This window comes from Aspergillus sclerotioniger (assembly GCF_003184525.1).
Source record: "Aspergillus sclerotioniger CBS 115572 chromosome Unknown BO94scaffold_4, whole genome shotgun sequence".
NCBI classification, from domain to species: Eukaryota; Fungi; Ascomycota; class Eurotiomycetes; order Eurotiales; family Aspergillaceae; genus Aspergillus; species Aspergillus sclerotioniger.
In genome coordinates this window covers 708,038-723,874 of record NW_020290994.1, presented here as the reverse complement: position 1 = coordinate 723,874, position 15,837 = coordinate 708,038, and the positions used below count along the sequence as shown (strand labels likewise).

Genomic DNA, 15,837 nt, shown 5'->3' with positions numbered 1-15,837 from the left:
GATCCAGTTACCTCACATATTACCTCCAGAATACTTCACCTCCATCAACCCCATCCTCCTCACCAGCCCAACCCATCAATCAATCCTCACCACTCCCCTCCCTTTCCTCTTCACATTGAATCCCAACCAAAACCACCAAACCCAGCATCTACAATGGTCAAAGACAAATCCACCGTCATCGAGTATTCCCCCTCCCCCAAATCCCATCAACCCCCAAACTAACCACCGCACAGCGAATTCAACACCCTCGTAAACATGACCCCCAACGACCTCCGCACATGGCTAAAAGACACCCAATCGGAGTCCTCCGGCTGGACCAACGAATCCTCCACCGAGACAATCGGTCATGAAAGGTACCCTACCCACACAACAATCTCCATGCAATTGAACCCATCTCAAAGAGCGAAGCTAACCAAACGCTCACACGCAGCGGACGTAAAATCGTCTCCATCCTAGAACACAACCCTTCAAGAGACCCATCGAGCTACACAGACCACGACATCGATCATATGCGTCGGGTAGTAGCGTACTGTAAACGGCATTTGGCGCAGGAGGAGACGGCGAAACAGGATCCGGATAGTAGGAGTTATCGGTCGTTGAAGAATTGGGGGCATGATGCGTTGAAGGAGTAGATATATTCTTTTGATGGGTTTGGTGGTGGTGGTGGTTCATAGTATTTGATAATGGGATCCCAAGGTGGTTGGGTTGTGGTTTGTGATGTGTGGTTGGTGTTGTTGTTGTTCTAAGCATCTCATGACTTACTATAAAGTCGATTAAAAATTGTAGCTATGCGGTAGTCAGTGTTTTTATGTCAACACTTATTTGTCAGGAAAGGGGCTCAATGTGGTTCGGATAATATGTTAGATGAGTTTCGCTTGATGGGACCTGACAAATTCATGGTGTGGTCAACAACAAGGCCTACTACATCAATGTCCGTGGAATACCATAATCCACCAAGTTATTGAGATGGATTGCCAATATTCTGATGCTTGGACAACCTTGGAATTTCATGAGCTGGCTGGCTGGCTTATTATTGTCTTATTCTGGCGTTCCGGTTACGACTGATCTACTTCGACGTCTGCCGATCTAGTCTACGGAGCATATCAGGTAGTAGGACAGAGAATCTATTACTATCTAAGTTGAGCTCGTCTTAGCTTCACCATATTTATGGCTACTAGACTCCAGCACCACGATGAGGTGCGAGCTCGTCGCTGGAGACCTGGCCCGCACAACCAGGTGCCTCACCTTTCGGTGAGAACCTTTGACGCTTTCCAAAAATGGAGCGTGTCCCTAGCAGCACCTTTCGGCGCCAAGCATGTCCAGAGAACTTAACAGCGCAATATCCAGTGGGGTGTGCGGATCGGCAACACAGATGTGTACCGAAAGTAAGTTTTGTAGACCGAGGGGTGGCATAGCGGACACTTTGTACATGCCAAGCGACAATGCCAGGACGCTTTACAGCATCAGCCTCACGGAAACCCCGGTATCCCTAAGCTCGCAAGCAAGAAAGGGAGACGTATTTATTATGACCGAGTGGTGGCAGAGCGTACGCTTCTCACAAGTGAATAGATAACGACAAAGCCAGAATGCTTTACAGCATCAGCCTCACAGGGCACCCCGGTGAGAACACTTTTCAGCGTCTTTCCACCTCAAGCTCACAGAGAGCCAGTGTGAAGCACTTTGCAGCGCCATATCACCTCGTCAGTGCAAGTTGCACTCCTATCGGCGGGACAGACCTTGCGGAACCGTCACTGGGCAGAAGGAGGGCGGGCGTCACCTCGCCGGTCAAGCAGCACGAGTACACAGCCTATAAACGAACACCGTATGTTAGCAAAGATGCATTGAAGTGGACAAGGGACACTTGTATACGATACCAAAATACATATGTATGCTAAGGGCTGCGCGAATCAATCTCGCACGAGCTCCTAAAGGCTTAGCCAAGTGGACCGAGGACGTACTTGCCTCTCTTCCACGGCTATGGGTACATAGGATGAAGCAAAGATCGATGAGTAGAAAGAGAGGCTCGACGTGTAGAACGAGAGAGCCAACGTGTAGATGGTATAAAGGTAAAGATAGGAATGTGACAGCGAAGATAGGATATGAGGAAGCAGATAGGAAGATGAGAATGAAGATAGGAAGATGAGAATGAATATAGGAGGATGAGGGGAAAGATAGGAAGATGATGAGAAGGAGTTGGTGAGGAAACGGTTGATGAGAAAGAGAAGAGAAGGGAAGAAGAGAAGAAAAGTGAAGAGACGAGAGATGGGAATTGAAAGAAAAAGAAGGAAGGGAAGGGGCAGGCTAAAAGTGTTGGTCCAGGTGGGGCTTCAATCACTGAGTACATGCCCTGACTTCACTTTCGACCTCTGAGTCAATGGAATGAGTGACTCACGTCAAGCAGTCACAATTCTGAGGCCAGAATGACGAGGTTGGCTAGGTTGGCTAGGTTGGCCGCCAGGTTTATTGTGTACCTCGTGACGAACCCATTATGATAGGTAAGGTAAGTAGCAGTCGAATATAGTATAACCCGGAGCGTCATTCCTAGCTAAAAATATAGTCTAGTTGCATAACTTTAGGCATCATCTTCATATAGCACTATCATAGCATCTGATATAAGCCAAGAATCTCCCCCTCGCTCACAACATCCAAACTGAAAGACCAAGAACTGCCAGAGCAACCATGTAACTTGAGACCTTGCTACGAGAAGACAAATCATTTCCATCTCTATCAAACGGCGCCTTAACAGGAGGTATTATCTTCATCATCTTCTCAATGCTATAAGGCGGATACCTCGCATCCATAAACCGCTCAAGGTAGTTTGGAATGGCATTCGTGTATGTGCGAAGGTACGAGAACGCCATTATCCCATGATGCCCATGGTAGGCTCCAATACCCGAATTCCCGACGCCACCAAACGGTGCATCGCGGGCAGCTGCATGTAGGAGACAATCATTGAAGGTCACACCACCTGAAGCCGTCTCGTTCTGGATGCGTATCTTCTCAGTCTCATCGTTGGTAAAGCCGTAAAGGGCTAATGGGTGTTCTCCGCTGCGGGTAAAAGATATAGCAGTGTCAAGATCTGCATCGATGATGGGCAAGATGGGGCCGAACAGCTCTTCGGAGAGGAGAGGATCGTCGGTCTTGACGTCCACAACGACGGTGGGTCCAAAGTATCGGGTTTGACGATCGCGGATGCCACCGTAAACCACGTTGCCGTTTGTTCTCTTGAGAAGGGACTCGAGACGGTCAAAGTTTCGCTCGTTGGCAATGTGGCTGTAATAATCCGGTTTATTGTCTCGGCCGCCGCTGAATTCGTCAAAGTAGTGGGTTAGCTTTGTTACGAGGGCATCCCGTACGCTGGGATCGACGAGGATGTGGTTTACGTTGATGCAGAGCTAGATCGAGCAATGTTAGTGTGGCATGAATAGGCAGTGTCGGCTTTCCAGATGGGATGGAGGTCATACCTGTCCAGCGACAGCGAACTTGGCCGCAGCGATGCGTTTGGCTGCGAGATCGATGTTGGCGGACGGAGAGACAATGGCCGGCCCTTGGCCTCCTAACTCAAGGGTGACGGGAGTCAGATGTTTGGCAGCGGCGGCGTAAATGATCTTGGCGACATTCGCGGATCCGGTGTAAAAGATGTGATCAAAGCGATGCTCAAGAATGTACTTCATCTCTCGCGATCCGGCACTGACACATTGAATGGCCTCGCGATCCAGGTACTGGGGGATGATCTCCATCAGTAGATCCTGGCAGGCCACTGCGACGTCCGATGGCTTCAGCACCACCGCGCAACCAGCGGCGATCGCAGCGACCATGGGTTGTAGACTCAGTAAGATGGGAAGATTCCAAGCGCCGATGATCAAGGACACTCCCAGTGGCTCTTTTCGAACCACCGTCCCGCCAAAGAAATTGATGGGATCCTTTCTCGTGGGCTTCTCATCCTTGGTCCATTCATCGAGCTTGTCAAGTGTGTGTAGGATATCTCTTTGGAGGTTCCCAATATCCGCGAGCATGGATTCCAACTTATGTTTGTTCAGATCGGTGTGGATTGCAGCAAAGAGGCGGTCCTTGTTGTCCTCGATCATCCACCAGGCCCTTTTAAGCTGATGGCGCCTCCATTCTTTGGTCTTGGTGCGCCCCGACGCGAACGCGGCTCGGGCACTGCCGACTGCCTAAATCCTGTTAGCAATGGCGCTGTTGCCGCGGTCGCAAACAACGCTCAGAGCTTACCTGGTCGAATTCTGCCTCGGTAGTAAAAGCCATGGTATCACTGCGATGTTTGCTGGTAAAGGACAGTGCTCACGGAAGCTGCGGGTGGAGATGTGGCTACTTAAAGGTGATTCTCGCCGCATGTTCATCCCGAGTAGTACAGCCCAAGCCCATGTGATACCTACGACTACATCGAATAGTAGCTACTAGTGCGGAGCAGTGCTGCTTAAGGAGGGCCTTTGTCCGGTTATGCAAGGGAGGGCGCTGGCTTGATTGGACCGAAGCGTGCTGCTCAGCTGCTGCCGGGAATCCACCGCGGGTCCGAAAGCGGTCTACGGAGTAAAGTGACGAAAAGATCTTGCATGCTTGGGAAATGGATTCCCTCGGCGATCTACACCTGCTGCACATACACTTGAGTGGCTTCCCTTTTATCCTCCTCGAGGTGCTTGTCGCTTTGACCCTCCAGTCGCGTGGCTTTTGTGCTGATACCCCCATCGACCTCGGAATCCCAGCCTATACCATCTATTAGCTACGAATCTCCTCGAGACATCCAGTGCGAACATACCAGAGAATTTCCGGGCGGGGATCCGCCGCTGCCACATCTCTTCCAGCTCCTCAAGGGAGCGTCCCGTGAGCTCTGGCAAGAAAAAGTACCCGCAAACCACCCCCAAGGCTGCGAGGGCCCCGTATATAAATCCGACCTTGGATTGGAGGTCTGCATATGGAGCCTTGAGCAAATACGGGAGGGAGTAGGAGACTGCAAAGTCGCACACGATGCGGATAATCCAGGCAACAACGGAGGTCTTGTCCCGCAGTCGAAGATGGGGCGTTTCTGCGCCCGTGATGACCGCGCTGTCGGGATCAACGGTTAGCGCTTACACACTCGACAGATGCTCATTCTGATCCGGGGGAAGCCATACATAGAACCAAAGGACATGATGTAGAACAGCCCGTACATCATCAGTACCCCACAAACCCCACGCTTTTTGCCATCAGTTATGATTCCCGTCCCTAGTCCACCACAGGTGAGGAGCAGGCCGGTTGTCATGGTGCCGCCGATCAGATAGATGGGTCGTCGACCTGTCGTGTCTACTAGAGAGAAGGTGACCAGTGGGCCGATGGTCGAGATTCCCCGGGACAGAAGCGTGAAGGCGAATGGGTTCATGACCTGGAGCGACTTGACGAAAAGGCTACCGTATTGACTGACGAAGCTTTGTCCTGTTAATTGGTTGAAAGCCGCAGTCATGACTGCAATCATTGTCCTCCTCTGTATATATGTCAGTATCCCACTGATGCAAGCCAGCGCTCGTACACAAAGGGCGGTAGCGTACTCGGTTGGTTCCCTGGAGAAGCTCTGCCCAGGAGCCCTTTGTCTGTGAATCTGCCTCGATAGACGCTTGCAAGAGCTTCACTTCACTGTCAACATCGACAGTATTGCCCTTGTTGAGATATTTGAGCTGTTTAGCCGCTGCCTGGGCCTTGTTCTTCCGAATAAGCCATCGAGGGCTTTCGGGCACAAACCAGCTGAAAAGCAGGATGAAGCAGGGAAACGTCCACATCATGCCAATTGGGAGCTTCCAGGCGGAGTTCCCATCCAGCTTGGCTGTTTCATATGTGATTATGGCGCAGATGAACGAACCAAACATATGAGCAAAAACGTATACTACCACCGTTGCTCCGCGAACCATGGCAGGGCTAATCTCAGCCAGAAACATGGGCACAAGCCAGTCTTCCCATCCGATAAAGCATTGCACTATCATCCGCCCGGCCAGGATCTGACCAAATGACGTCGCACTGTAGCTCGTCGAGATACCAGCAATGCAAATGAGCTGCATGCCGATAAAGCAAGCCCGGCGTCCATAGTATTCCCCAATGGCCCATCCAAGAAAGGTGCCGACCGCTTTTGCAGGAAGCCCGAGCGAATTGAGAAAGGCCAAGTGCTGGGTACTGAAGCCGTATTCACCGGTGGAGCGATCGTAGGTGCCAAACTGCTTCTCGAACGCTTCTCGGGAGTCAGCAAGAGCTGGTACACATGCCTGGAGGAGACAAAAGATGGATCTCAAGCTTACAGTCCATGGTCTGGATGGTGGAAAATACAGCGTCGTCAAATCCATAGCTAAACACACTAATGGCAATGATCATGTATGCTATCAGCATATTCCAGGTGAAAGCATGACGCATGCTATGCAAGCTCTTGAGACCTGCCATCTTGCCTGTTCCAAGTGAGGGAGGTCGACGAACTTGAGTATATCTCAACAAAAGTCAAGGACGTCTCGCCTCCGGTGAGCTCCAGAACGAGCATGGGAACGCTTCGCCAGATATTCATCACTATAAAAATATCCGGTGTCTCTAAAGTCGCTTTATAGACTTTCCAGCGATATATCGCGACATTCTGGGGCGATGTTGCCATATCAGTCTCGAGAGGTTAGCGCTCTCTACCCTGCTCAGTCAAGACCAAGCTAAGTGACCGACAGCCGTAGCTTCGCCGAGTACCGTGCACTAGGTACTCTAGAAGCTTAGACCGTCACGCAGTGGGGGGAAAGGGACAAGGTTAATGGCAGTGGATGGAGCCATCGTGCGGAAAGATGATACCATCGCTGGATTTCCCGCGCCAGCATTAGCGGCAGAGCTAATATCCGGGTTAAATCCACGCCCTCCAATTATTCCAGCCAGGACCTCCAAATTTTGATATTTATCGAGACAGCGGAGAATGAAGGAAATCGGCGCGTGCCTCCAGCAAACAAGTATAAAGTGGCCAAGCACCGTGCGTTGTCGCATCAACCACTTGAAATCCACCCGCCTAGCACCGCCAACATGACTGCATCCAAGCGCCCGAATTTCCTGGTCATTGTCGCTGATGACCTTGGCTTCAGCGACACTTCTCCCTTCGGGGGAGAAATTGACACGCCCAACCTCCATCGCCTGGCAATGGAAGGGCTTCGAATGACCGACTTCCACACAGCGGCCTCCTGCTCCCCAACCCGGGCCATGCTTCTCTCAGGAACAGATGCTCATATCGCAGGACTCGGAGTCATGGCCGAGAGAAGAAATCGATTTCCCCACGTCTTCGACGGCAAATCCGGATACGAGGGCTATCTGAACTACAGGGTCGCCGCATTGCCCGAGATATTGCAGGACAACGGATACTTTACGTGCATGTCCGGGAAATGGTGCGTCTCATCACTACCCAATCCTTTCATCCACCGCACTCTAACCTCAAAAAACACACAGGCACCTAGGCTTAATGAAAGACGTCGCTCCCTGCTCACGAGGCTTCACCAAAGTCTTCACCACCTTACCCGGTGCCGGAAACCACTTCAACCACGAACCCCAGCTATACGACACCACCGAAAAGCCCCGAGTCATCTTCAAAGGCAACGAAGGACTCTGGATGCGCGACGACCAATTCATCAACGGCGCCACCGATCTCCCCAAAGACTTCTACTCCTCCAACTCCTTCACCGACAACCTCCTCTCCATCTTGCAGAACCGCACCCCCGATCAAAAACAACAGCCCTTCTTCTCTTACCTCCCCTTCACAGCCCCCACTGGCCCCTACAAGCCCCATCCTCAACCATCCAGAAATACCACGGCCTTTACGACGATGGCCCTCTCGCCCTCCGAGCTCGTCGTCTCCAAAGCCTAATCAAAAACGGCCTCGTCCCCGCAGACGTCGACCCCGCCCCGATCCTCACCCTCGGCACGACCCCCTGGTCCTCCCTCCCAGCCTCCGAGCAACAAAAATCCTCCCGGGCCATGGAAATCTACGCCGCAATGGTTGACCTCCTCGACGTCAACATCGGACGGGTGCGCTCCTACCTCGAATCCACAGACGAATGGGACAACACATTCGTAGTCTTCATGTCCGACAACGGCGCAGAAGGCCAACTCCTCGAAGCCATTCCGATCCTCGCGGGTGCCACCCTCGGCGACGTCATCGAGAAATACTACGACAACTCCCTCGAAAACCTGGGTAACCATAACTCGTTCATCTGGTACGGTCCCCAATGGGCCTCGGCAGCTACGGCGCCCTGTCGAGCTACTAAATCCTTCACTACCGAAGGAGGCATTCGATGTCCGTGTATTGTTCGCTATCCGCCCCTCATGAACATGAAACCGGGGAGTATCACGAATACGTTCACCACGGTCATGGACATTCTTCCTACGATGCTCGATTTAGCTGGGGTTGAGCATCCTGGGCAAATGTTCAGAGGGAGGGAGGTCGATCCGGTACGGGGCCATTCGTGGAGACCATTGCTGGAGTCGGAAGATGGGGACGTTGATATCTATCATGAGGATGTGGTGGGGTGGGAGCAGTTGGGGATTGCGGCTGTGAGGGTTGGGAATTGGAAGGCGGTTTTCTTGCCTCCGCCGAGAGGGGAGGGAAAGTGGGAGTTGTATGATCTGGAGAAAGATCTAGGGGAGGTAAATGATCTTTCTGAGGAAAGGCCGGAGAAGTTGGTGGAGATGATAGCGCATTATGAGACGTATTTTCAGGAGTCTGGGATGTTTGATTCTTATTCGGTTTTTCAGGAGGAGTTGAAGAAGAGTGGTGTTAAGAGGGCTTGGTAGAAAAAGATGAATCTATTTCCCACAGAGTTTATGTTGTATATATCACAAATCTTGCGCTGTAGGATTCAAAATGGCGCTTCTTATCCGTTTCTTTTCTTTTTTCTCTTCCCTCCGGGTCATTTTATCCCCTCGTTCAGAATCCGCTAGTCGAAGTTCCTAGTCACATGTGTCATCAGCAAGGGGGCCAATTTCTCACGTTATCTTTATGATTGTAGGATGGGTTGATTTACCTCTGGAGAATAACTTCGATAAAACGCTGTAGCGCAGATATGCTGAAAGACTTCCTTCTTCCCGTCGACTAGGTCGACATGACAGTTACTGTGCATAACCAACAATGAATAATGTAGATCCAATAAGCATGATCATGGGGACTGATCATACTAGTTAAATTCCTTGTGCTCGGGGGGGGGGGGTTTCCAAACGAGCTGAATGGGCCCATGTCTCTGGGTAGAGGTATGGGGGCTGTTGGTGTGTCTATAGAGGTCTTCGATGGGGCTTGCACGCTCGCTGATGGGTGTGCTCCAAAAAGGGGCCTTGAGGTTGAGGGATTCGGTGGCGCTAGCACGCTCGCTGGTGAGGGTGCTCCAAAGGAGGGTTTTGAGGCTGGGGCCGTCGGTGAGCTCTTTGGTGTATCTGTAAAGCTCTTCGGTGGAGGGAGTACACTCTCTGATGTGGCCGTTCCAGAAGGAGGCTTTGGGGCTGGGCCCGTCGATGGGGCTATGGGATTCTTTGATAGAGAGCTTTTTGGTGGATCGACGAGGCCCTTCGGTGGAGCTGCCGGGCTTTCTGCTGGAGCTGGAAGACTCTTCGAGGGAGCCATTTGGTTACGTGCTGGAGGATATTCATGTCAACTATGCATCAACAGAAGCGTTATGCTACTAGAGCTCACCGAAGAGACTTGGCATTTGGAGCGACGGCAAGATTGTGTTGAAACGGTTGAACAAGCGCAGACTGGTTTGCAACTTTGTGAGTTCCTCGGAAAGGAGTTCCCGCTCTTCGCGAACGAATGTTGGCTCCGTGGCTAGATCTTGAATCTGCTCATCGCTCATTTCGTTGATGCTCTGGCTGGTGAAGATCTTCTCGAGAGGGCCGAGCAAGCAGTTCTCAATACCAAGAGTTACGACATTGTTCATAAACGTCACGATAGTTGCCTGGATGTGGGAGTTCAGCGGCGTTTCCATGAACCCATTAGATGCCTAATCAACATAGTCCACTTACAGAATAGTATGCTTGCATCTGATCGACGATCTTTCCGGAAGCAGATTGCTTTTCTGGAGACACCATCGCCTGGTCGAGCTCGTTGAGAATGACAGCCGCCTGGATAGATTCATCTTTTGCCAGTCTGGCCTTGAGGGCAGAAATCTGGCGATTATATCTGGACTCTCGGGTACTCATGGGGAAGCTCTTTCCAATGGGCAGAGGGTGTCTTCGCTTGAGTAACGAGGTGAGCTCGCCAAGCTTCTCGAGGAGCGCATCCTTCAGTCTTTCTAGCTCAGACCCAATAACAGAGCTTAGCAAGAGGGAGGATGTGTTTTCGTCGCTGAGGTCCCTGAGCAGCAGATGCACAAAGCGTCTCACATATTCCCATGTAGTGAGCATGTGTTCTCGGGCAATTCCTTCCCATGGTTTCGACTCTTCACGAAACAGGTCGCCAACAAGAATTTGATTGACAGTACCCGGCAGCTCAATACCTCGATGACGACGAGCTTGTTCATTAACCTCCTGTTCGATGGTTTCCCGTGAAACGTATTCCGGAGTCCAGTCGTGCATGTAGGGTCTAGCAATAGCTGCGGTATATTCGCTTTGCGGCAAAGGGCTTTCGTTTGATTCAAGAATATTTCGCTGACTGCCTCTGAGGTGCATCGCTTCCGCGAAGTCCTCGTTCAGCTCATGAACAAGGGAACGCAATCCACGCACGTGGGAGTCATCGTTCTCCCCATTCAGTCTGCCGAAGAATTCGTCGGCGTATATCCCGTTGAGAGCTTGTCCTGTGATTTTCTCAAAGTTGCTGCTGATGCTCAAGAGGTAACCCCTCTGCTCTTGAATTTTAGGCCGTGCAGTTCCCAACCTGCGCAGTTTGCCCTGACAATCGGCGATACATTGCTCAATACCATCGATCAATCCTGGTAGACTTTGACGGATCTGCTTAGACATTATGCTGCTGAGACGACAGCGCAGACGATCAATTTTCACGCGCTCGCGTGGAAGGTGTCTCCATCGTCCTTTACTAAAAAAAGCCTTCGCCCGTTCATCTTGCATATCGTCCGAAACCTCGGAGGGCTAATTGTAGATTGCATGCAATCCTAACTTCTCGTTTTTGGCAAGCTCAAAGTAATTTTGCTCCTGCTCCGATCCTGATTTGAGGGTATGCAGATGGGTGATAACTCCGAGGGTCCGCTCTCTTTGACTGTCGTGTTTTTTTGCAATATTCAAGATATCCTGTTTGTTATAGCCGACTTGTGCAGAAATAACGGCCAGGACTATAGTCCGAGGGTCTTTAATGTAACGCTATGTCAAGCTGCGAGCAACACTGACGCCTTCATCATCCTGATCCTGGTCTTCTGAGTGACGGATTTCGGGCAAGTCCACAAGTATGAGCTCAGGCATATCTGGTCCCGAGAGTTCTAGCTTAAGCACATCATCGCTAATGCTAGGGCTCCCTGTATCGGAAATTCCCATGCATATTTTTGCCGCTTTAATTATCGCAGAGAGTTTGCTGCTGTCGGCATCGTCGTCTGCAGAGAAATTCTCCAAAGCCTCCGCCTGTTCATCCGTCCTCAATGATCCCGGCTCAATTGAGGCCTTGATGGCACTACAAGATGGTGCTCAGCGGAGTACTAGCTCAATCGCGAAAGGCGCGCTTAAGTCCTTGTCGATGGAAAGGGGAATGCGCGATATGGCAGCCAAGATCGAGTTCTTCTCGCTTACCCGGTTACCACAGACTACCAACCGCGGTGTCTTTAGTGTGCTTTCAACGCCAATATCACGGAGTTCATCGATACTGTCCAACAGCAGAGCTTGTTCTAACTATAACTATTTCCAGTCCATGATGTTGCTGATATTGGTCCAGATACGAGTAGGTGCTAGCTCGTTAAATGGGAACAAGAGAGGCTATTTCAAAAGTTGAAGGCACAGTGGCTCGAACTTTACAACGAACGACAGATGTTGTTGATCAACTCGAGGGAGAAGGGAAGAAAATGTACTGGCGCTGCTCAGCGCTTCGCAAACAAAGCCGGTGAGGGAAAATCGGAAGAAAGCGTGATTGGCGAGGAAGCAGCCGAGTGAAGGTGTTAGATTACAGTAGGTCTTATATCTCAATCTGCGCAGCAGGCATATACAACCTCTTGCCGATTCCCATTGCTTCCTATTAGCTACTATGTAAATACGTAAAACAAAGACGCAACTCTATGCATGATTACATGTATGTACTCCACTCTACCGTCCATCATATGACTCGTTGCTAGTTGATACAGCTCGTCTCCCCCATCCACTGAACAGCCCTCCTCCGTTCGCTGCAGGCTCTGTCGCCGCCTTAGCAATAGAAGGTGGCCTTCCTAGGAAAGAATGTCGGCCCTCGGGTATGATTCCGTGCCGCGTCATAACCTTCCGCATCGAATCCATTTTGCCCTTGGCTTCTTCTAGCTCCTGGCGCGCGACTGCTTCGGCAGTCTTTGCGTTCACGAGCTCAAGAAGCAGGGCCTCCTCTGCCGCAGGTTTGTTGTTCTCCGTTGCAAGAACGGATTGTAGTCCCAAGCTGCTGGACCGTTTGGTGAATGTCGTTGGCGTTGTGGTGCTCTTTGTACTCTTTTGCGAGTTCGTCCGGACTAGTTTTAGTTCGCGCAAGCCAGTGCTTGTGTATCCCTCACTAGTGTCGCTAGTTGGGGAGCTGAAGGTCTCTGATGGTGCCGTGTCCGAGTTCCGGGTCTTAGTTTTGACCGTGCGTAGCTCTCGGACCATCCGTTCCAGACGCTGGCGCTCACGGTAGCTGTCTTGGATACGACCGCGAGCTTCGCGGAGTTGCTCTCGCAGTGAGGAGTTCTCCTTCTCGTGCTCGTCAATCCGACGAGTCAGGCCCTTGCATCGGCTGGATTCTAGGGCATGCATTTCTTTGTAACGGTTGAGGTCGTCGCGGAGTTGGTGTTTAGTTTGATTGTTCGTGACAGTCTTGGGGGTTTCGATCATTGCGAATCGCGCATCAGCTTTGTGTACAAGGTCCATTGGTGGTTCATCAGACGTTTCTTTGATGTACTGGAGCATTGACTTGGCCAGTGTTTGGTCCTCTTCGCGCTCTTCCCGTTCTTGCTGGAGTTCTCGCGTGAGGTCGGCGTGTTGACGTTGGAGGTCGCTGAGCGCCATGAGAAGTTCTTCAATTTGTGTGTGAAGGTCGCGATCTTTGTGCTGGGATATAGCTGACTTCGCGCGCGGTTTGTGTGCGTCGATTGACAGTTCGGTCGGGGCCGTGCTGGCGTCGGATGCCGATTCTACGGAGTTAAGGGTTGACGTCATGCTCTGTTTCGATGCTGATCGTCGGATGCTGGCCAGATTTGACGCGCTTGCACTGTTGGGATTGAGGCTGATCGACTTGACGGAGTTGTGCGAGTTAGATCCTGCCCAGAGGCGGCCGAGGAATCGAGAAGCTGCGGCCTGCATCTGGGGGAAGGACATGCCGGTTGGTACTCCTTGTGACTGGTTGTAACTGGCTTCAAGGGCCTGGAGGCTTTCTTTGGTGACAAGCGACGTGAGAGAGACGAAGTCATTGACGAATTCGTCTGCGTGGCAGGCATATCTATAGAACTTAGATTTTTTCATTTAGAACAGGCCGAATACTTACGTGTCCCACAGACTTCTAGAAAGCAATAGTTGCATGACGTCCTCGAACTCGGCGCATGCCATAATCTTCTTCTCGTTTCGTGTCATCAGTGAGAGAGCAACCCGCATCAACGTTTCGCAAGCTCCCTCGAGAAAGATGACATCGTAGATGCGAAGAAGCATCGGAAGCGGACACGCGACTGCAAAGAAAGACAGGAACCATTGTGATACGTAAACCGGCTCGACATTCAGCGACTCAAGATGTGCGAACAAGCCGGGCCGTAGGCGAGCCAGGAGATTTTGGAATTGGTAGACACGAAGATGGAGCCCCGAGAGATCGGGAAGGTAGCACGTCCGCAGATCATAGTGGTCCATGAGCCTAGAGCCGTCGGTGTTAGCTTGTCAGCTGCAGCATGTATGAGCTTATAACCTTACCGAACCAGCACACAGAACGCCTCCGCATCCGTCATGTGCATCAGCAAGGGGCCAACGACAAATCCCAGCCCCTGGCAGTAGCCGATTTTTGTATCGTACAGACTGAAGCACTTCAGCACCCGTCCGAGCATCTGCTGCCCCTCACCATTGGGATCACGGAACATCTCCACATTCGGGAAGCTCCGGCCGATATCTTTGCCGATCAGCCCTTCGTATGGACTTGTCTCACCGCACAGCCTCTGGTATTCCGCCAACAAGGTGTTGTCCCGGGCTCCCGCCAGGCTGGGCCACACCACGCCGCGGAGTGGGGGAGGAACACCGCTCCGGATTTTGTTCGAGGTTAACGTTGGTAATCGCTGGGCTGTTTGGGGATAATCTGCGACTAAGGCTGCCCAAAACTCGAGTTCGGTCATCGGCGGAGGAGGGAGTTGGGAGTACCGTAGTGATGATCGAGGATCCTCGTCGATCAATCGCTTGATTTGGTGCAATGACTGCGACCGAGACGGTCGGGTTAATCGCTGCGCATGCGATTTGCTTGCCAAAGCAGACTTGGGATTCGTCGCAAGCGCATTGTTTTCCTGTTCTAGTCGTGCCAACAGAAGAGCAGTCGACTGACTCATATTAATTGCTGCGTCTCCGGTCTCTCATATTATGTCACGCACCTCATCCGAGCCCTCACAACGGGGTTCCTGCTCTTCTGTCTTTTCCAGCTCTTCCCAATCCACTGCATCGTCCTTTCTGTCTCTCTCTGCGCTGCTGCGGGATCGTATCGAGCTAGCGTCACCACAATTGGAGCTTGGTGCTAGATCGGCTCTCGACGGTTCCTGGGTCGGCGTGGTCTTAGAGTCGGTCTCGCCATCGCTCGAGTGTTCTTGGGTCGGGGACGTCACGTCGACAGGAGTTTGAGGGATGTCGAGGGTCCGCCAGTCGGGCTGCGTGTGTTCTGAATTAGAGGTCAATGGCACGGTCACCATGGAGTCAGTATCGTGGGACCCAGTGTTGACGGAGTCCGAATGGACATGAGAGGGGGTGCGATCGGCGCCGTCCATGGCCATTGCGTTTCTGATTGGGTTGTGACGTTCAATGCCGATGCCAAAGGCACATTCCTCGGGAAGATCCAGATGTTAGGGGGTTTTCGTGGAGGGCGGCGGCGGAGGGGTTAAACCAGCAGCCAGACGCGATAAGGAGGGCGAACAGTCGGGGGAGGGGCTGTCAATAACAACAGCATATCTCTCCGGTGTGGAAGTGGGATCGAGGGGAAGGACTGGCGTGAGAATTGAGGGGGGCAGAAAGAAGGAAGAATGATGGGCAGAGGCGAGGGAGAAACGGCGTGATTTTGGTTTCAGGGCCGGATGGGGGGGAAGGGATCAGGAGCGTCGCCGTCGCGAGTATTCTTAGCGTTGGCGACGGTTAGCCCCCGACACTAACAGACCACTAACCTGTCAGGTCCCTCTCTGAGGCCTCAGTCAGGGGCAGTGGCGGGCCACTCTCGACTCCAATCCCCCAATCGCGCCCCGTCGATCGCTTTCAATAATCGTCCCAGACTACTGTCTATCTACGTAGTGAGACCCTGCAAAGTGTTGCCCTTTTTCTCTAGGTAGGTATGAGCCGCCGCAGCAACATTCCTCCGGCTTACGTGCTTCAGCTCGCTAGCAGACCCGATCTCCATGCAGCCGGACCATGGACTTATCTCCCTGCTCGATTCTATTGTCATGAATCGCGAACGGGTCGAGTGTCTTAGGTACTGATGCCAGCGCAACTTCCCACGGCTCTGCCGCCGTTTGGCTCGGGACCGGTCGATCCACGACC

The 15,837-nt window shown here is 52.0% G+C and overlaps 5 protein-coding genes across 5 annotated transcripts; 2 read left to right on the top strand and 3 right to left on the bottom strand.

Annotated features, from left to right (window-relative positions):
• Positions 1–68: 68 nt before the first annotated feature.
• Positions 69–837, top strand: BO94DRAFT_621079 (DUF3140 domain-containing protein). Its single transcript, XM_025616971.1, has 3 exons — positions 69–182; positions 234–353; positions 431–837. The coding sequence occupies exons 1-3, from the start codon at positions 154–156 to the stop codon at positions 630–632; spliced, it is 351 nt and encodes a 116-aa protein (XP_025471372.1). The 5' UTR covers positions 69–153; the 3' UTR covers positions 633–837.
• Positions 838–2,636: 1,799 nt separating this feature from the next.
• BO94DRAFT_553519 (aldehyde dehydrogenase) lies at positions 2,637–6,420 on the bottom strand (the record flags this gene model as incomplete). Its single annotated transcript, XM_025613660.1, has 7 exons — positions 2,637–3,395; positions 3,465–4,164; positions 4,623–4,725; positions 4,778–5,064; positions 5,133–5,479; positions 5,544–6,214; positions 6,282–6,420. 7 exons carry the CDS (start codon positions 6,418–6,420, stop codon positions 2,637–2,639), a joined length of 3,006 nt encoding a protein of 1,001 aa, XP_025471371.1.
• A 606-nt stretch (positions 6,421–7,026) lies between these two features.
• On the top strand, positions 7,027–8,784 carry BO94DRAFT_563200 (arylsulfatase; the record flags this gene model as incomplete). Its single annotated transcript, XM_025614344.1, has 3 exons — positions 7,027–7,382; positions 7,444–7,514; positions 7,700–8,784. The coding sequence occupies 3 exons, from the start codon at positions 7,027–7,029 to the stop codon at positions 8,782–8,784; spliced, it is 1,512 nt and encodes a 503-aa protein (XP_025471370.1).
• Positions 8,785–9,662: 878 nt separating this feature from the next.
• On the bottom strand, positions 9,663–11,463 carry BO94DRAFT_553517 (putative dynamin GTPase; the record flags this gene model as incomplete). The annotated part of the gene is made up of 4 exons (XM_025613659.1): positions 9,663–9,935; positions 10,003–11,011; positions 11,093–11,279; positions 11,316–11,463. 4 exons carry the CDS (start codon positions 11,461–11,463, stop codon positions 9,663–9,665), a joined length of 1,617 nt encoding a protein of 538 aa, XP_025471369.1.
• Positions 11,464–12,103: 640 nt separating this feature from the next.
• Positions 12,104–15,375, bottom strand: BO94DRAFT_531553 (putative GTPase activating protein (Evi5)). The gene is made up of 4 exons (XM_025610931.1): positions 14,691–15,375; positions 14,029–14,639; positions 13,616–13,972; positions 12,104–13,570 (listed from the first exon to the last, which is right to left on the bottom strand). The coding sequence occupies exons 1-4, from the start codon at positions 15,081–15,083 to the stop codon at positions 12,220–12,222; spliced, it is 2,712 nt and encodes a 903-aa protein (XP_025471368.1). The 5' UTR covers positions 15,084–15,375; the 3' UTR covers positions 12,104–12,219.
• Positions 15,376–15,837: the final 462 nt, after the last annotated feature.